This window comes from Aspergillus foveolatus (assembly GCF_047715535.1).
Source record: "Aspergillus foveolatus strain CBS 279.81 unplaced genomic scaffold BDW70scaffold_76, whole genome shotgun sequence".
NCBI lineage: Eukaryota > Fungi > Ascomycota > Eurotiomycetes > Eurotiales > Aspergillaceae > Aspergillus > Aspergillus foveolatus.
This window is the reverse complement of record NW_027396140.1, coordinates 23,829-43,062: the sequence shown is the minus strand read 5'-3', so window position 1 is coordinate 43,062 and position 19,234 is coordinate 23,829. Positions and strand designations below refer to the sequence as shown.

General features: G+C 51.9%; 5 protein-coding genes across 5 annotated transcripts; 2 read left to right on the top strand and 3 right to left on the bottom strand.

The window, feature by feature from the left end:
* Positions 1-515: 515 nt before the first annotated feature.
* BDW70DRAFT_113682 (sugar porter family MFS transporter) lies at positions 516-2,522 on the bottom strand. The gene is made up of 3 exons (XM_073734602.1): positions 1,154-2,522; positions 1,026-1,102; positions 516-972 (listed from the first exon to the last, which is right to left on the bottom strand). Exons 1-3 carry the CDS (start codon positions 2,274-2,276, stop codon positions 739-741), a joined length of 1,434 nt encoding a protein of 477 aa, XP_073592082.1. The 5' UTR covers positions 2,277-2,522; the 3' UTR covers positions 516-738.
* Positions 2,523-5,535: 3,013 nt separating this feature from the next.
* BDW70DRAFT_171488 (uncharacterized protein) lies at positions 5,536-8,591 on the bottom strand. Its single transcript, XM_073743234.1, has 3 exons — positions 7,867-8,591; positions 7,669-7,812; positions 5,536-7,613 (listed from the first exon to the last, which is right to left on the bottom strand). Exons 1-3 carry the CDS (start codon positions 8,039-8,041, stop codon positions 5,653-5,655), a joined length of 2,280 nt encoding a protein of 759 aa, XP_073592081.1. The 5' UTR covers positions 8,042-8,591; the 3' UTR covers positions 5,536-5,652.
* A 606-nt stretch (positions 8,592-9,197) lies between these two features.
* Positions 9,198-10,876, top strand: BDW70DRAFT_153479 (CFEM domain-containing protein; the record flags this gene model as incomplete). Its single annotated transcript, XM_073739647.1, has 8 exons — positions 9,198-9,248; positions 9,302-9,437; positions 9,502-9,680; positions 9,739-9,775; positions 9,826-9,893; positions 9,968-10,325; positions 10,405-10,470; positions 10,527-10,876. 8 exons carry the CDS (start codon positions 9,198-9,200, stop codon positions 10,874-10,876), a joined length of 1,245 nt encoding a protein of 414 aa, XP_073592080.1.
* A 2,461-nt stretch (positions 10,877-13,337) lies between these two features.
* On the top strand, positions 13,338-15,061 carry BDW70DRAFT_143624 (DUF2252 domain-containing protein). Its single transcript, XM_073738126.1, has one exon. The coding sequence runs from the start codon at positions 13,475-13,477 to the stop codon at positions 14,819-14,821; it is 1,347 nt and encodes a 448-aa protein (XP_073592079.1). The 5' UTR covers positions 13,338-13,474; the 3' UTR covers positions 14,822-15,061.
* Positions 15,062-17,227: 2,166 nt separating this feature from the next.
* BDW70DRAFT_171485 (FMN-dependent alpha-hydroxy acid dehydrogenase) lies at positions 17,228-19,202 on the bottom strand (the record flags this gene model as incomplete). Its single annotated transcript, XM_073743233.1, has 6 exons — positions 17,228-17,385; positions 17,441-18,098; positions 18,144-18,438; positions 18,494-18,704; positions 18,754-18,888; positions 19,193-19,202. 6 exons carry the CDS (start codon positions 19,200-19,202, stop codon positions 17,228-17,230), a joined length of 1,467 nt encoding a protein of 488 aa, XP_073592078.1.
* Between the last annotated feature and the right edge of the window lie 32 nt (positions 19,203-19,234).

The following is a 19,234-nucleotide window of genomic DNA, read 5'->3' as shown; positions in this document are numbered from 1 at the left end:
TTGCAGCGGTCTATGGGAACACCGTCCTTGAAAACTGCTACAGCTATCGGCTACCAGATATATATTTTGTTCCTTTGCTAGTATATGTCTGGTCCAGCTACAGCAGTCTTCCACTTATGGACATGGATGACGCTTATCACATTTCCAAAACATTGGGAGCGATTCGAACTTAACATCACCAAATTCAATATAGTCGTGATCCCCAAGCAACACGATTGAGACAGGATCTCAAAATGAGGGACGATAATAATTTGACATCGGATTAGCATCGGTAAAGAAGTCACATGACACATTGTCTGGGAGCCTTGAAGCCTGAGCACCAGCAACGCTAACGTTAAGGCTGCTAGAGTCTGCCAAGTACAAGACAACAAACGCCTGGTCAAGGGGCCTTATCGCAGTGGCATCGTTTTTTCTTTATTTTTTCTCTATTTTTCATTTCATAGACCTTGACACCATTGAATGGTGTAGACTCGAATTATCCCCCAGGACCGCCATGTATGATTAGTTTTCTGTGCCGCCTCCGGCTATCAACCTTGACACCATCGAGGTGGATTCGTACCGCGGTAATGATCAGCATTGCCCAAAGAAAGCAGGACACGCAACTGACCCGAGTGCCAAGCGTCAGTTCTTGGGGCTTTCCGAAAAACATCTCGGCATTTTGTTTAGACTAGAGCCGCACAGGGGAAATGCTAGATATCATAGGTTTCGCTATACATAAAATGGTTAGGCGACTACTGTCTATGCTGTAACGCCATGATGCTCTCCCATCAGCTCATTCTCAATCGCCTGCCTCCGTACCCGCTCCGCGCTGATCGAGTTGTCCTTGAACACGGCGTCCATCTGCTCCAGGGTGCGGCCGCTTGTCTCAGGGACGCAGAAGAAGGTCCAGATGAAGGCGAGGATACAGAACACTGCGAAGAAGACGTATGCACCATACCCTGTATCTTGAATCAAGGGAGGTGTGATAAGGCCCTATTTCCATTAGTCCATCGTCCCGATTACAAAAAAAGTGGTAAAGGACTCACGATGATAAAGTTGAACAGCCAGGTGCCGCATGTTGCAAGAGCGACACCCTTGGCACGGAGAAACGAAGAGAAGACCTCTGTGACATGTTAGGACTATCTATTGAAAACATCAGAGAAAGGGTCCTTACCAGCTGGCAGCGCCCAGCCTACTGATCCCCAGGTGGCGCCAAAGGCGAGCATATACACAAACAGAAAAGCGACACTGGTCCAGCCCTGGGTTCGGTGCGCGGGCCAGTTGTCTGAGTAGATACCGACGAGGGCTGCAATAATGACGTGCGAAATTCCCATGATGGCAGCACCCCAGAGCAGGAGCGGCCGACGGCCGAGGGCGTCCATGGTCCAGAGACTGGTGCAGACGCCAACCAGCTGCGTGACGTTGATGATACCCGACATGAGCAATTGCATATCGTAATCGAGACCCATAGTCTCAAAGAGCGTGGGCGAGTAGTAGATGAGGGCGTTGATGCCAACAAACTGCTGGAAAAACATCACAAGGACCGCCACTTGGGTGCGTCGCCAGCAACCGCTCTTGAAGCAGTCGGCCCAGCCGGCCAGCTCGCGTAGCAGGCTCTTTGTCGTCCCCGAGCCCTGGAGAGTCGGGTGCTTCTCAGCATTCAGCTCCTGATGGAAGCGGACATCGATCTTGATGTCCAGCAGCTCTTGTTGGATACGGTGGTCGGTGGTCGGCAGCCGGCGCAGCTTGCTCAGGCTCTGAAGCGCCTCGTCGTTCCGGCCCTTGGACGCGAGCCAACGAGGCGAGAACGGGAGGACAATGACACCTCCCAGCAAGACGAAACTCGGCACGATCTGCAGCAGGAAAGGAAGCCTCCACGCCCACTCGCCGGCCATAAACCGTGTCCCGTACGTGATCCAGTACGCAATGACGATCCCGAGCACGATACAGAACTCCTCCAAGACGAGCAGCGCGCCTCGACACTCGGGCGGCGAGACCTCTGAGATATAGAGCGGCGCAACCATGGACAGCATACCGATGCCAATACCGCCAATCGTGCGTCCGACGGTAAGCATCGCATAGTCTACGGCGGCAGTCTGCAGCACGGAGCCGACAATAAAGATGGCCACGGCCACAACGATCGAGTACCGTCGAGAGATCTTATCAGCAAGCCAGCCCTGGTTGAGCGCACCAACAAAAGCACCCAATTCCAACATGGCCGTCATCAAGCCCTTCCAGAACCCTGATCCCGGATGGCCCTCGGCAACCTCCACGAACCGGCCTAGAAACTGTTCCATGACCAGGGTGACTGAGATCACACCCTGATCGTACCCGAACGACAACCCTCCGACTTTCCCCCCAACCTTGCTGTTAGCCGCTTGGAATTGCAAGTAGGAAGAAGGAAGAAGGTCACCCACGGGTTGAGCATGCCGCGCAGAGCAGTACAAAAGGATTGGCGACTACACCCCGAAGACCCGGGGGGCCGTATGGTTGCCGGGATACTTCGGCATGGTGGGCGTCTCCCTTGAGAGAGGACTGGCTATCTGGGATCGAGGGCTTGGGCTGTATTTGAGGCTCGTCGGCTTGGGCCTTGTCCGCCATGATGATGGGAGAAATAGAGAATAGAGGAGCAGTACAGATCTATTGGACTGGTCTCTAGAGCCAGATACCAGAGGAGGAAGGGACGCGAGCCCGAATTTATGGCCGGGCCAAGGCCGAGGGTTCCACGGCAAGGGCTGCCTCTCAGGCAGACCGGCCGTGCCGGTCAAAGCCCGTCGACGACAGCCTGAATGCTGGCCAGGGGATGGGACCGTCGCATAGAAGCTGGCAGAAGACTCTGGGGCAGTCCAATGGGAGCGGATCTTGCGCGTCTCCAATCATGCGAATATATTGATTGGTCCATGGCTGCGTGCTTCAGTTACACTAACCGGATATGGAATAGTACAGTCTGCCCTGTTTCGAGTCCTTTCGACTGCGGTGGGCGCGACCGGCTGCCATGCAGTCTGCGCTTCCGATGCACAGGAGCTGCTCTTGCTGTCCGATGAAATCCAATCTCAAGCATCTCATCAACATGCTAATAACAATGCCTTTGAACTGCTCCAGACCAACCCCCGCGATCCAGCGGACGGACTCCGCCGGATGGAGTTGAGTGGAGCAGGAGACCCCATGGGGTAGGATCGGGCAGATCGCGCCCAAACAGGCCGTTTCTACGGATTCTGGTTTCCGATGTTCTCAGGGACTCTGTACCGTCGCTCGACGTCATTTTCAGGCAGCCAGATATGGCAACGGTGCAGGTGCCGACTTGCTCGTTCCAGCGAAAGAGGAAGTGCCTCCCCGGGTGTCACCGGGTGTCATGGACTGGATTGTTGTGTGATAGGCCGCGAGTACAGGCGAATCTATATATCCTCCTTATTACTTCCTCTGCACTAATTCTGAGTCGTTACCAATTAGCCGTTTGAGCTTGGAGCGCAATGTCTACCTGATTCGCTGCACACCCTGGACAACCCTGGTTGTCCCGCATTGGCATACCGAGAGCAGCACTGACGATATTCACTCATTGATGGATAAATGGCAGGTATGTCGAAAGGGTTCTGCTCTCTCGCTGAAGCGCCATTCGTATCATATGAGATCAAGAGAGGGTAAAAAAAGGAAAAAGGAAAAAAAGGACAAAATGAACGGCCAAAAAGACCAAAACAACCAAAAAAAGACAGAAAGGACAAAAAAGAACAAGAAGGCAGCTTGAATTGACTGCGTAAATATCATGGGAAGCAACATTAGCCTGCGCGTCCGCGTCCATGCCTGAGACTAGCTGGACCCTCCTAAAGCACTACTGCGTTTCGCCTCCCGTTATCTCAATTGCCGTCCACCTAACGGTCACCGAGTGTCCAATATCCGCGAAAATCCACAAGCTGAACTCTTCCTTACACGGCTGGCCCGCGTTGGTGAGAAAGTGGATCCAAAACCTCCTGAAGCCCACAGGCGCATTGACTCCCATGCCTGGCGTGTTCTGGACATGAGGGACAGGCTTGGCCGATGGCGCCGTGGTGGCAGTGGTGCGCTGCGATGTGATGGCGGTTAGGTTTCTGCGTCAACAAAGGATTAAAATCGGACTCGCGGCAGCAGTCGCACAGGGTTGGTACTATCTGAGAGGACTTGCGCGCTGGTCTTTGTAGGAATGTCGGGCTGGTTTTTTGGATCAACTAGGTCCAGACAACTATATATAAGTGACCATGCCGGCATACCTGTATATGGATATCACCTCTCCTGTCTCATGAAGGATGCTAGCGCTAGGTGACGATATCGCAACGGATCATTAGTGAGACTCATCTCTACGGTCGAGAGAAGAGGTATGGCAGAAAATCGGCGTCATTCCGCTGGCTGATTCAGACTATAGCTAAGATGTACGTGCGATACTCCAGGAAGTCGGTACCATTTTGTCAGCCCATTCTGACCCATGAGCTCAAACGGCAGAAGGCCTTCCTGATCATCAATCCAAGCGTGCAAATCATTATGACGACTAACTGCTCTACCTAAATCTGTCTACATTGCTGTAACTAGAGTCTCCAAGCAATCCTTCTGAACAAATTGAATCTCTAGGGATCGATCTCCGATGGTCATCGCTTCGTTGTAGCTGGAGAACCCCGGAATAAGATAATATCTACATCCTGGCCTCATCCAAATCTACTCAGCTGAGGAGGACCCCTACAAGCTGGGTGTCTAGCTGCAAGCCCTGGCATGCGCATTCTATGTCTGTTTCGAGCATGCTTCTTTGACCATGTTCCTACCCAGCTGCAATCCTGGCATGTCGTATGCAGTCACTCGGTGGTGGTGCAGTATAGCTAGCCACCGGCCAAATCAGATGCGTTTGGCTGGCGAAGACGTACACTTTAGCTACCAACATCACCAGGGCCAAGAGGTGATATAGGTCCCAATGGTACTGGGATTGCTATGACTGCCTTGAGTCTGCTGGAGCCTGTTTGCCAGCTGCACACTGCCTTGGCTGAACTGGACCGTGCAGATGGCGAGTCCCCGGCCAGCAGTGATTGCTTCTTCTTAACGACCGTTATCCTTTCTTCGCGACGCCACCTTACAGCGTTTTCGGTACTGCTCTTCTTGCGGTTGCGCTTATGCTTTATCCGTTGACTGCTCTTTGTCAGGGCTTTCGAGCGCCCCCTTGGCCCTATGTATCTGACGCTCAGCCGATCTCTGAAGCGGCTCAATTTTGCTCCCAGCATTCAATTACTCTTCAATTCGAAAGTCAAACAGTATGTACCTACCACAAGAAAACAAGAAATCTAATGGAAAGTCTAATCGGCTGTTTACCCCTGTTGATAAGCTCTCCAAGAACACCCATACGATCCGCGTTGCTTGTCCAAAACCAGCTATTGGAATCACTTGGTCGTCTTGACCTGTAGATCTACAAACCGCCTGTCAAAATGACAAGATCAGGGCTTGGCACGGTACGGCGCTTTTTGAAAGAGTGCCTTTGCCCATGTACAGAATAGGTAGTCATCTCGTACGTGCCCCAGTATACGTCGAAATCAGATCAGTGCGTACCGTTGACAGTGAACACGTCGGTCTATATTTCGGGTCAGCCCAAGCTACGTGAATTCTACACAACGATAATCAATAATATTGCCCATCGTTGCTCCCTATCAAAAGTCTGGCTATGCTCTAAGTGTATCCCGACCTGGTGTACATATTAAAGACTGCGTCGTCGGGCTGAATGTTACAGTTGATCAAAAAGTCCATCGGCATCTCCACCAACGTCCCCTTGATGGCCGCGAGCTCGTCCTTTACCTCACGAATCGCTTCTTTACTGCTGGAGAAGTGGCCCAACGCGACATGCCCGCGGCGGGTTCTTTCGGCTACACGGTCATAGTCCTCCCAGGTCTTCTCCTTATCATCCGGAATGGGGTCAAACACTCTTCGAAAGGCCAGAGTGTTCCGGCGTGCAACCTGGTCCCAAAGGTCGATGAAACCGTCGCTTAGTGGATCTGCCACGAGAAGGTCTTCCGGAGACCCGTAGTCATAGTCGAGAGGTACCGGCGCAGGCATAAAATGGCTATCTGGCTGGCGCATGTTTTGCGGGGGCAGAAGACCGAGATGCTTTCGAAAGAGGTACCGGCGAAGAGTAGCAGCAAATCTACTGGCTTCAAAGGGCTGGTCATGCATAGTCGACGGCAGCGGAGTTCTGTCCTCGATCACGACTGCAATCTCTGAATCCCGGCTTCCCTTGAGTGACCGGTCATTCAGATTGGCAGAGCCACAAAGGACCACCCGGTCGTCCGCGATCAAGAGCTTGCTATGGACATATACCTGCTCCTGCACAAAGCCCTCCATCTCTGCGAAAGACGCGCCATCTGGCCAGAGGACGCTTCGGATATCTGGCCCGTCGAGCATATAACAGGAGCTGACTGTATCCCAGAGACCGGGAGACAGCTGCGCATCCTCGCTGGGCGCTTGCATGTCAGTGACAGCATCTGGCGCTTTCGGAGCTCCAATCTCGATATTTGCATGAAGTCCGACGGAATGGAGCAGGTCCTCAACCCGATTACTAGCCACGGGCCGCAGGCGATCGTAGCTCCTCAGATTGAAGAACCGGATATATTCATCAGGATTCACCCCGGCCTTCTTGACTCTTTCCAAGAGACTGAGGCCGCCTCGGTTGATAGAATCGAACTGCAGCTTCATGAGCGCCCGTGGCAGCTCCCCTGAAAACTGGGCGTGGATATCTCCCGGGAATGCAGGCAGTGCAGGCAAGACAACAATAACCTTGTATCGCTTCTTTTCGCGCGCGGCGCGCAGAATGCGCTCAACGAATGCCTCTGCCACCCGGTTCCAGACTGTCTCGACTTCGTCGCCCGTGGAGCTGATGAAGAACTGTTGCTCCAGGTAGACAAAGTGTTCGCTTTTAGTGATAATGTCGATGTAGGCATTATAAAGACTGCTTTCTGTCGGGACGCCGTTGCTCCAGTAGCCGATACTTCGCACGATCTGACAGTCCATCGATCCGGCGTTGCCATGGCACGCAGCAACGAATGGACTTGGCTGCAAAAGAGGCGCATAGGAGCACATCCCAGGCGGAGCGCGGTTGTATTTTACCTCCCAGATGAAGTTCCAGCGGTCAACAAAGTGTCGACAGATATCGACCACTGCCGGCCCGGTCAGGCTGACGGAGATATCCTCCCATCCCATGCGTGGCGTGATCGAGCGGTCGAGCCCGGTTTTCTCCCAGTGTTTGAGATCCTCATAGTCCCTCACGCGAGCATTATTGTAGTCCTGCCCAGGGAAGACGATCTGGCGCGCATCGCAGGGATGAGAGTCGGCGATCGGATGCTGGACCAGGTCCCATCGTCCAAAAGAGAGATCAATGCCTCCGATGAATGCCAGCTGCTGGTCCACAATGACCAGCTTCTCGTGATGCGCCCAGAACAGAGTCCGCAGCCCTGCAGCCTCGAACAGTCCTTGTAGCGCCTCGTCGCCGATCTCTCGAATACCCGCGTCCCCCCTCGCTGAATAGGATCCAATCTGCGACGGACGGACGCCCTCCCCTGGGATATGATCCGGATAGCGAAAGACAGAGATCCCCGGGTGCAGGGATTCCAGCGTGCGTTTCGTATAGTGTGAGTCCACTATTTAACCTGTCAAGACGGGCGAATAAATCTGGAAGAGGGAAGAACCGCGTACAGCACATGGCCACAGCGACCTCCTTGAACACCACCACATTGACCTTGACCCCGCGAAAGGCCGCCGCCTGAAGCATCCGGTCAAGCCGGTACTCTTCGTTTTCCGATGGAGGGCGCCGGAGATAGACCTCGGGCGACACCCACCCTGGCGCCGGTTAGCCGTCAGCTCACAGGTTCACCGGTGGAGATCAGCATGTACAGCCCATAATCCAAATGGACCTCTTGGCCTTCAGCAGAGCCTCTGAGACGGCCCAGAAATAGGCGCAGCCAGCCACATGGAACTTGACATGGTTCCCTTGGGAGACGCCCGCGAAACTCGAGTATCGGTTCTCCGTGTCTTCGGTGCCATTCACCGTATCTTTTGAAAAAGCCATGATTGCAACGATGAGTCTGGCTTCAGGACGCGATCGAGGAACATGATCTTTGAATACCGTTTGCGTAGGTAAACATTGCGCTGTATGAAATGAGCAAGAGCCATGGTTGCATAGGGCAGAGGGCAGGTGCAGGACAGAACCCGGACTGGCAGTCACACCCACCAACCCCGTTCTCTATGCCAGTATGGGCTTTGCGCAATGGCCTTATTGAGTATCTGGAAATCCGATTCGGAAAAAGAAACGGGACGTACAGTCCACTATAGACGGAATAAACCAATGGCGATTCGCCGATTCTTACAGATTCATAGATCTGGATCGTCACAGACCGGCCCACTCTGCCCATAACTCTCGTGTTGAGGCTGGACCGCCATGACATTACGAAAATAGCCGGGTCCATGAGGCGTTCGTCGGGCGAGTGAAACAGTTCCTGCTCCTGAGAACGGATCCAATTTGTATGGAAATTTCCATGAAGGGGCTGTCCTTGGACCCTCAATCGACCGGAGCCGCAGAGACTCATCCAGGCTGGGTTGCTTTTTCATTTCTTTTCTCTTTCTCTCATTACCTTTATTTATTTAGTTCGTTATTTAGTTATCTATTTAGTTAATTATTTGATTATTTATTTATATTATACATCTATATTTTTCTTATTATTTTGATTCTTTCTCTGTTTTGTTAGTTTTGGCTTTACCAGGTACAAGGAGAGACGAGAACACAGTTCAGCCTTCTATCCTTCGGGGTTTCATCTCAATTGGACGCCACGTTAGTGGAAACGGTTGCTGCGATCCGACCAGTTCCTGAAACCATGATGGCCCTTTCCATTCCGGTTTGCTTGCGAATCTGATGCTGGGCTATCTCTCAGCATTGACCGCTAAGACCAGGGACGAAACGCTCGTCATCTCATGGCATAGATTTCAAACAACGGTAGTAACCCTCTATGTTGGAGGATTCATCTAATAGAGTTGGCATTTCCACTAGAGTTGGTTAGCTTGAGACTCCACGTTGCCCTAGCGCTCTGGCCAGACGGTCCATCTACTCTTTTTAGCCGCGCGGTGGCTGAAACCCTGCAGGCTCTGCTCTTTAAAGAGCGGTGGAATGCCGGGCTGGGCTCGACCTTCGACTCTTGACCACTAGCCCAGGCGAGTTCTCGGCCGCAACCATGGATATCCGCGACCAGCTGCCACCCGTCAATCCAATACCTGACTGCGCGGTATGTCTCCAGCATTTCCGGTTCCCCATGGCTCGTGCTAATAAGGCTTGCAGCGCTCCTGCCTTACCGCGGCCGCAGCAGAGGCGTCGTGCAGTCTGACGGAGGCTATATGTGTCTGCTATGACCAGACCGTAGTCAAGGCGATGGGAACGTGTGTTGTGCAAGCGTGCTCGGTTTCAGATATCTTCGGTAAATGCTCGCCCCGAGACCTCGATCCAGCGATCCCTGGCAGCCACACTGACTGCCGGCAAAGCAGTCAGGCGGTTCTCGGACACGATCTGTGGCGCCAAACCCAGGGCACAGACCCAGGCGCTTGTCGTAGTGAGCACCACGTTCCTGGTGATCATGATCGTCTGCGTCCTCATGAGAACTGTTGCCCGGGTCCTTAACCGCAACTACGGCCTCGACGACCTCGCCACCAGCCTCAGCGTGGTAGGTCATCGCAACTCCACTATTGAAAAGCTAAACTACAAAGACTAAAGAGGAAAAGGGCATCGCCATTGCAATCGCCGCCATCGTTTACCCTAGTACGTGCTTGGCTTCCCATCGCCGCACATCCGTGCTTACCAGGCTGTAGCCAGTAACTTAGGGCTAGGAACCGACATTTGGTATCTTGAACGTCCAAAAATAGACCGTCTACTCCATGTGAATAGCCGCTGCCCTTCTTCTTCTTTTTTTTTTTCTTGTCTTCTTTGACGCTGACCTGAGACGGTTCATAGCTCTTCGTTGTGACCACAAATCTGTATATCCCGTGCCTGGCGGTGATCAAGATCTCAATGTCACTGCTATATCTGCGGATATTCCCCAACCGGAGTCTGCGCATTGCAACCTTTGCCATGCTCGCTATCGTCAGCATGTGGGGTGTCGCATACACTCTGGTCATAATCTGGATATGCCGCCCGCGAAGCTTCGCCTGGCTAGGCTGGGACAGCGAGCATACCGGCACTTGCGTGAATTCGATGGCTGTCCAGGTCTCCCATGCTATACTCAACATCGTATTTGATGTCATTGTGCTTGGCATGCCGCTGCCTGTCCTGCTAAGACTGGACATGTCCAAAACGAAGAAGGCCGGCGTCTGTGTGATGTTCCTTACTGGGTCTATGTCAATCTCTCACTCCGCTTGGCCCTTGTCGTATTTTCCTAATCATCCCCAAAGTAACTGCCCTGAATATTGTCCGAGTGGTCACAACATACAACTTCCTAAAATCCCGGAACCAGACGAGTAAGTAACCAGCCGCGGCTGCCCCAAAGCTGCTCTAACTGACCGGCCAATTCCAGGAGATTTCATCCCCTTTTGCATCTGGAATATTGTTGAGATTGATCTTGGCATAATTTGCTCGTGCTTACCCGGAATGCGTGCTCTCCTCAAGATTATCATCCCGGGCTGTGGAAGCACAAATGAAGCCTACGACTACGACTACAGTTCACCGCAAGAGGCCCCGGGAAACTCAAGGAATCGGCACAAGAAATCATTCCATCTCAGTGTGGACGGGAGTGGACTGGTGCGGTCAAGTACTAGGAGGGAGAGAAATGCATTTGTGGCCCTCCCCGATTTGCCTCCAACTCGGAGCAGACTGATCAGTCAATTGCCTGAAAACCGGATGGCTGAAGGAAGTCGCAACTCATAGGTAGTCATGCTGGCCGTGTACTACGCAATACGGACGGGTTTTTATGGGGATAATAATACCTTCATGAAGATCTGATTTTACTGGGAGAGCTAGACCTGCGCGGTAGCCATACCTCATGATTTAGACATGTCTATTATGTAAACGATTTCTCATATGCACTGTTTCGGGGGGTTATCGACTTTTCGTTCAACACCTAGAATAGCACTCAAAATCCTGGTTCATATGTACCTTACGCCGGCAGCTCTCTTTTTATGAGTACTGCGTGCTCAAAGCCCTAACCTGCTGACGAGTTTTACAGCGCAAAGAGTTTTCTTCTCTTTTGTTTTCTTTTCCTTTCCTTTCCTTTCCTTTCCTTTCCTTTCCTTTCTTTTCTTTTCCTTTCCTTTCCTTTCTTTTCTTTTCTTTTTTTCCCAAGATGGGCGCCCCTTATACTTCATCGTAGTGTCACATCACTGGCCATTCCTCAATTTCAGACAGACATTGAGCTTCCTGAATAAAGGCAATGCTATCGAAAGGGCAAATGGACAAGGATGAAGATGTGGCTCTGACTAGACAATGATAAAACCAGCGTGGGTTTTTGGAGACCTTGCGGGATAACCGAAAAGAACCTATTTCCATAAAATCTCCAAATTAGTCTATATTCTCTGCATAAAATTGCTGATTTATCTAATTAGTAGGTTCATACAGCATGTTTGTATCGTTTGCTAACAGGCGGGTTGGGCCTAGCTCTGACGTGCGATCTGGAATCTTCCTGCAAGAGTGACCCTGAAGGGACTCGTTCATGTTCTATGTTTAGGATAAGAGAGGAATTCGGTTCTAATAACAGGGACAAGTTGGATATATCGGCTACGATCTTCTTGAGTCGGTCTTCTCACCCCCAGAAACACCCGGGATTTATCGATGCCAAGGTCAAGCTGCTGTTGCTTTCAAGTTAATGATTGGCCAAATGGCCATGCTGGGTATGTCTGAGCCCATGCCTGAACCGCAGTCCAAACCCCGAGTCTTCGCTCACTGACCCGATCTTGAAGCTGAAAGCTCCCACTGCTTCAGAGCAAAAACCTTTCCATGTCGACTTCTTTTCGGCCTTCCGAGTGAGACGAGGGCCGAGATAAGCCCGTACTGGCCCGAGCCAAGTCTCCTAGCAGCATTCCACAACCCAGCCAAGCTATAGGGGTCCTAGAGGCTACCGTCAAGAAAACGATGGGCCAATCTCTGAGCAAGGGAAAGGACGGGAAGTAATGGTCATAAGAACTGCAGAGCTTGCAGTGGCTGATTGCCTAAATTTCAGCAGTGGCACAGCCGGCTATGGCGCGCTCATTCTTGGTACTAGCGAGCCCGCTGTCTGCACACTTGGGTAAGGCTATTTTAAAAGCTTGGTGGATTCTAGTTCTAACTCGAGGCAGCCTACTTCACCAATCGTGGCTCGCAATGGCCAAGCGCTGCGCCATAATGCAAGTTGGGAAAGCATGACAGCATATATTCAGTTGGGCCAGCATTAATGGCGTATGGTAATAACTATCGTCAGGTGCAGGTCTAATATTGCGAGGGATTTGCGCGAATTTGGCTTGCGGTGGGGGGAATACTGTCATATTTATGGCACATATCGCCAGTCTTGTTTATTAGATATCGTACGAGAGCAGACAGCGGGAGACCCTTGAGGTGATTTAGTCTACTAGGTATGTACAGCCCGCCGGCTTTATCCGTGGAAGATCGAGTCAGACGCCTCCGATGAAGCATCCGACGCGAGATTTGCCCTAGCCCTGGTGCCCTACTACTTCAGAGGTTAGATCTCTACTTATGAAAATACGACGGTTATATTTCTGCCTTTAATGCTCAAATGTCCAAGCACCGCTCCGTCCATATCTGATTATTAGTATCTCATGCATAATTCATGTACGATATCCAGCTGTCAGGACCAGCATTGCTCCACGCGCTATTTACACGGGCCAGGGATGCCACCAAAAACGGACTGCATGAAAGACGAGGCTGAAAGAGGGGTTGTTGAAGCTGAAAACTCAGCTCGTCTGCGCAATAATCGGCCTACGTCTAGATGGCTGTCCTCTGGTTTAGCCGCTGCAGCTTCAGCGCGAGCACGATTGTTATCTCCTGTAAGAATGGGACCCCCATCCAGCTCCTCCGAATCCCGATAAGCAGGTGAGGTGGCTGAGCTGACTGTGACGTGTAGCTGTTTGCTTGAAGCCCCCTGTTCCTTGGCTGTGGACTGCCCAGACAACGGTGGTCTGTTGTGGCCTGTCAGCTCGCGTCAGGTTTCCCCGCGCAGCGGGTGGACAGCATGTAAAACGGCTCTAAAGCCAATCACTCACTTTTACTGAAGACATGCAGTATCTTGGCCTCAAGCTGTGGAGTTGTCTAGCTATCCCTAATTGCTACCGTTGGTCAGTTCTAAAGGCGGAGCTTAATGACAAGACTATTAGGACCCGGGCCAAGCAACTAGATAGATGGAGCAGGGTCCTTGCACTGCCTCATTCATAAAGAGTGTTGGCTATTGTCCACGAGAAATCATTATAAATACGCAACGAGCCACGGAAAACGCCAGACAGTCAGCAGTATATTGTCCAACAGCATTACGCAGTCAGCATGGGATCCAACGCGACTTCCACCGAGCAGCGAGGCGAAGAGATCCTCCATGTCTTCTCCACGGCATTCGGCGACCTCCTCGCTGCAGACCCGGCTGCCTTCCAGGTCAAGTTCAGGAAGATGGCCGCCTCAGCGTTTGCCTTTTACCGCGGCACGGCATGTCTCTTCTACCATGACCTCGAGGCGCAGGTGCAGGACGACGTCTTTCTGGATGAGCAATCCAGTCGCATCTGGATCCACGGCGATCTGCATGCAGAGAACTTTGGCACCTATATGGACTCGCATGGCCGACTGATCTTCAACGTAAACGACTTTGACGAAGCCTACGTTGGCCCTTTTACCTGGGATGTCAAGCGGTTCGCGGCATCGATTGCCCTGATCGGGTATGCAAAAGCCCTCAGCGACCAGCAGATCAGCCGGCTTGTGAGGACATACGCCGCGGCCTACCGTGAGCGTATTCGTACCCTTGCCAGCAACGACGCCCAGGAGGTCCGACGGTTTACTCTCGATACGGCAAAGGGTCCCCTGCTCGATGCGCTGCGCAACGCCAGAATGCAGACGCGGGTTGCCCTGCTAGACTCTCAGACGGAGATTCACGACTACGAACGCCGGTTTACACTCGGCGGCGGCGCAATCAAGCTCGATGATCTAACAAGAGACAAAGTCATTGCCGCATTCCACAAGTACCTGCAGACGCTTCCACACGCGAAACTGGAGTCGAGCGCCTACCGGGTCAAGGATGTTGTCGGCCGCCGTGGGGTGGGAATCGGATCAGCGGGTCTTCCCTCCTACAACATCCTCCTGGAGGGTAAGAGCGAGGCGATCGAGAACGATGTGATCATATACATGAAGCAGTCCATACCCGCTGCAGTATCTGCGCACGTCTCCAACGCCGCCGCAGCAAATTACTTCCTCCACGAAGGCCACCGGACCGTCATCTCGCAACGTGCCCTGCAGGCATGCGCAGACCCCTGGCTCGGCTGGACGGAGATTGACGGCGTGGGACAGCTCGTTGCAGAAGTCTCTCCGTATGCCGTTGACCTGGACTGGTCCGAAATCAACGAGGTGACGGAGATGGCTGCCGTAGTGGCTGATCTTGGACGCGCGACGGCAATGATGCATGGCGCAGGAGATGACGATAAGGTACACTCGGCGCTGGTGCCGTTCTCGCCAGAGCAGGCCATTGATGCTGCCATCACCGCTGCGGGTGGTGACGAGGCCTTTGCAAACGCCTTGGTGGATTTTGCCCATGAGTATGGAGCCCAGGCCAGAAGCGACCATCAGATCTTCGTAGACTTGTTCCGGAATGGGCGGATTCCGGGGTTAAAAGTCGACGATGAGGAATGATGCTGAGTATGTCTAGCACCTAGGTCGCCCGAATATATTACTACAGTACTAGTCCACGCACTCCAGTAGGATACCATGGTCTTCCAGAACTCGAGGCTGGCCCGGCTGCATCTTTGCTGTCGCAACTATTTAATTGCAAGTTGCTACCTCATCAAAAAAAGCAAACCCAAAGTGGTCCTCTTGTTACTTACGTCTACCTCAGACTACGAATTAGAATAATACTCAATGCGCCCCATGCGTGCCCTAGCAATGAGGTTCTGCTATAGTTAAAGGTAGTCCAATACTAGGACACAATCGCACGAAAAATGGGGATCGTTAGGTTAGTCTTGATATCACTTGCTTGAATGGCCACTCTGCCCGCTCATTCCCTGGCTCCGCCTTGGTGAAGGCCCAAAATTGGATCTTAATGTCACTCGCTAAAGCGAAGTCGAGGCAGCTTAGCTGCACGCTCTACCTGATTGACGGGCGTCTATAGGAGATCCTGCTCCATACAGTGTTCAGTTACACGGTCTATAGATACAACCTTCACAATTACAGAAGGTGAAAGAAATAAGAATGCTAAGAGCAATCAAAATAACAAGGGGAGCCTTTTAGGCCTTCACACACAGCTCCCGGTGAGTCTGCAGGAAACAAGTATTGCGACCCTGTGCAATGGCCCGCATCTCTATTTCTTTGCGACTTCGATTCAGCTCTGAATCCCTTGCATATCCATACCCATCAAGCCGGATCACTTTGGCATCAGCACTGGCAAGCTCGAGGGCCGTGTGGCATCCACTCCACCCTCCCCCGATAACCGCGATTGTTTTCATGTCGGCAGTTGTCAAGATGTAAAAGATTAATATAAAATTGAGGCTGTGAAATCGTGATTGCTTAGACGTGCTCGGCAGCCACGAGTTCTTATATTCATGACTCCCAGCCATAGAGTGTTTGGGTATTCCATAATGTCAGATGCGTACGGACGTCACGCCAGATCCACCCTGGACCTGTGCAGAACTGCTGCATATTAGTTTCAGCTGTAGATTCTATTCCCAGAAAGCAGTTGTGATGTCAGTTCGACCGCAAACGCCATGTGCTAGCTCGGTGGACTGCGGCAACTAGCTTTGTGGCTTGAGGTGACCCGATTCAGACCCAGCTACAACACTGTTTCGTGCTATCGTGATGTTTCGTAGATGGGATCGAGGCAAAGGTCCACTGGTGGCTAGGCCTCGTCATAGAATAGCTCTGGATGTCCTGGAATAATCCTCGTGTGTTGGATAGGATGCATTGAGCTTGTCTTGAGGTTTATAGAAACCTATTTTCGGGCTTTTCTCAAAAAGGTACCGAAGTCATTACAGCTATTTCTTTACGTAGTGACTTGATTGGTTATATGGAGAGATTAAAGCGTTTGCAAGAAGGTACCCAGTCTGCATTGAAGCGTAATTTATTAATGCAGCATATTCCTAATACGCTAGCTCACCGTAATACCGGACTGCTGCTATAGACTGCTGCGATGACATGTAGCCAAGCTTAAGCTGTGGTGGAACTACCGCTATTGATAGGTGCTCAATGTCCCTGGCAAGCCGTCACCCATTCCACGAACCCACGAGGTCCCAAGCCCCTGGGCCATTCGTTGTGTAGAGTTCACATGAACGTGGTCAACATGAACGTGGTCAGTCTGACCTCATAGTCGGTGGACTCCGGAACAAATCCAATTTTGCCGATAAGAAGATAGAGATATTGACAAAGGCAAACTACTCGCCTATAGTTTGCCTAATCTGGAGACATCTCCGTATGGGTAAATGTTAGATATTACAGATCGTTGACATATTAGCGGCAAATTTTGAAACTTTTGGGCATTCTCCAAGGTTCTACGAACTCTGTCTTTCTGCTGCATCTGGCGACTAGATTTGGTGAGACATTGATATGGCTGAAATCCATCTCCAACCAGGTCACGTCGAGATTAAAACTCATCTACATCCATTGCGAGGCTGATGTATCCCGACAGAGTGGGCCACTGCGGAGGCGAAGGACATGGCTTATTCGAGCCCTTTAGCCTATACTAATACGTCTCACAGACTCGTGAGATCGAGGATACGACTTCCATGGACGAACGCCGCGGGTATATGATAGCTACCATTCAGTACCTCGTGGGTATTAGCGCACGGGGTGGACATCAATCGTTCGACAGGCACTGGACAATGGCTGCTATGAGGTTTGCAGTTCTTTACGAAGCGCGCTGCCCTGAGACACCGAGGCTTTGCCGCTCATGTCATGGTGACCTCCCAACAGCCCTAGCGCGCCGGAGGATGCCGCAATCCCCTCCAGCTCCTGGCTTTGGAAACACGGTGGCACTTTCTTGGCAGTGGTAAGTAATATGATATTTTGCGCTTGTAGATGGTGATGCCGGACTGAATCGGCAGGTTCTATTCACAGATTGCTACGCATCCTCCACTTGATGTACGGATGATTAGGGCCAGACGGCACCAGATGGTCAACATCCGCCGTATTAACCAGGCCGGGGTAGACCTCGGAGAGGTCCTTGATACCAATCAGTTTCATGACGGCCTCCATCTCGGCTTTGAGCACTGGGAAACGTTAGCATGTCGTGAAAAGACTTATATTCATCGAGAGCAAACGTACGCTGTATGAGATGCTCGACACCTTCTGTTCCATAGTTCAACGCGTACAAGAAACTCCGGCCCATACCCACAGCTTTTGCGCCCAAACAAAGCGCCTTGATGATATCTGCGCCCCGTCGGAACCCTCCGTCCACGTATATCTCCATCTTGTCGAATATCTCGGGACAGTTCTTATGCAGCTCCAGCAGCAGCAGAATGGTCGGAGGGGAGTAATCCAGGTTCCGGCCGCCATGGTTACTGAGCAGGATGCCGTCGACCTTATACTGCATGGCAATCTTAGCATCTTCTGCGGACGTGATGCCCTTGAGGATGATGGGCAGCTTGGTAACACTGCGGATCCACGCCAGATCCTTCCAGGTCATTCCCTGGTCGATAAAGCTGCCCATAATCCTGGTCAAGCCAGCCCCTGCTTTCATGAGCTTGCCAGTGACTGGGTCACGGAGCATCTCGTCTGACTTGAGCCGCTCGTCTGATTCGCGCTTGCCTCGTCCTGCCGAGTCGACGGTCAGGAAGATAGCTTTGCAGCCGAGTGATTCTGCTTTGAGGAGGAGCTCCTTTGACTTTTGTCTCTGCTTGTTCAGGTATAACTGGAACAGAAAGGGATACCCAGGCGCCTGTTCGACTATGTCCGCCAGCGGATGTGCGGAGTTGGTGCTAATCTGTGAGAGTTAGCAGAGTCTCATACTCTTCCTGATCAGACATACAATCTCTACGATCCCCATTGACTTTGCCGCCCTGGCGAGCGCCTTCTCCGCGTCTGGGTTGATCAGTGACCCAACTCCAGCGGGACATATGAACAGCGGGATTGACATTGGTATCCCCAGCATGGAGGTCGAGGTATCGACACTGGCCACGTCCCTCATCACCCTTGGCCGGAACCAGATCCGTTTGAGCATGGACTCATTTGCGTCGCGCGTCCAGCAGTCCGTGTCAGCTGTGGAATAGAATGTATACGCCTTCTGCGAGGCGCTCACTGCCGCGGCCTGTTCAAAGTCGTAGCTGGCGAAGCGGTCAACCTCCACCTCGGATATTTATCCGAGCAACAAAAACGCACCTGTTGATTAGCGAAGCGAGCGGCGGCTTGGGCTGCCGGGGCTTCCCAGCAGGCTGCGCTTTTTGCGTGATCTGTGTCCAGTTCGGAGTGGTCGTGGACGTGTCCAGCCTGCCCTTGAAGTGTCCACTGGAGAGGTTCTCCCTGATGATTGTCGGGGTGTGGATTTCGAGGAAGGCATCCGTCGCGTCCCTGCCGGCATACTTGAGAATAACTGCAGATGTGTTTAGCCAACGATCTGAATTTGAAGAGCCAGAACTCACCGGAAGGGCCGCCTGGATGCTCGTTGGCGAATGCTGTCAAGTCCCAGACCTCGCCCTGGATGACCACCCAACAGTCACTCGGGGCGTTGTGGGAAAGGATCTCCTGCACTGAAAGCAGTGGTATTTCGTTGCTGTCTTTATCCATATCGTTTGTGTATGATAATCATGTCTGGCTGTGAGATCAAGGAAAAAAATCTATTTTTGAATACTATTTTTCAGATCGCTAGAACGATCACCCGTGATACTGGCTTCGGAGCAATTCCGATGTCGGCACAAGAACATCATTCTGTGCAGAACATTGGAATGCACTTTGTAATGCACTTTGTAATGCACTTTGTATTATGAAGAATAAGCAATGCCAAATTGACCGTTCAATACCTCAAACCGAACAAGAATCCTCATGGTTTTCACATTATATCTATATACTTTGCGGGTCCACAAGCGGCCATCTTAGCCCTGACTTTATAGGGCGGTCGATGGT

Coding starts and splice junctions, on each gene's coding strand:
- BDW70DRAFT_113682 (XM_073734602.1), bottom strand. CDS start 2,276: ATGGAACAGTTTCTAGGCCGGTTCGTGGAGGTTGCCGAGGGCCATCCG. Junction 1,103..1,153: donor AGGCTGGGCGCTGCCAGCTG/GTAAGGACCCTT, acceptor AACATGTCACAG/AGGTCTTCTCTTCGTTTCTC. Junction 973..1,025: donor GGCTGTTCAACTTTATCATC/GTGAGTCCTTTA, acceptor TAATGGAAATAG/GGCCTTATCACACCTCCCTT.
- BDW70DRAFT_171488 (XM_073743234.1), bottom strand. CDS start 8,041: ATGGCTTTTTCAAAAGATACGGTGAATGGCACCGAAGACACGGAGAAC. Junction 7,813..7,866: donor GTCCATTTGGATTATGGGCT/GTACATGCTGAT, acceptor AACCGGCGCCAG/GGTGGGTGTCGCCCGAGGTC. Junction 7,614..7,668: donor GGTCGCTGTGGCCATGTGCT/GTACGCGGTTCT, acceptor CAGGTTAAATAG/TGGACTCACACTATACGAAA.
- BDW70DRAFT_143624 (XM_073738126.1), top strand. CDS start 13,475: ATGGGATCCAACGCGACTTCCACCGAGCAGCGAGGCGAAGAGATCCTC.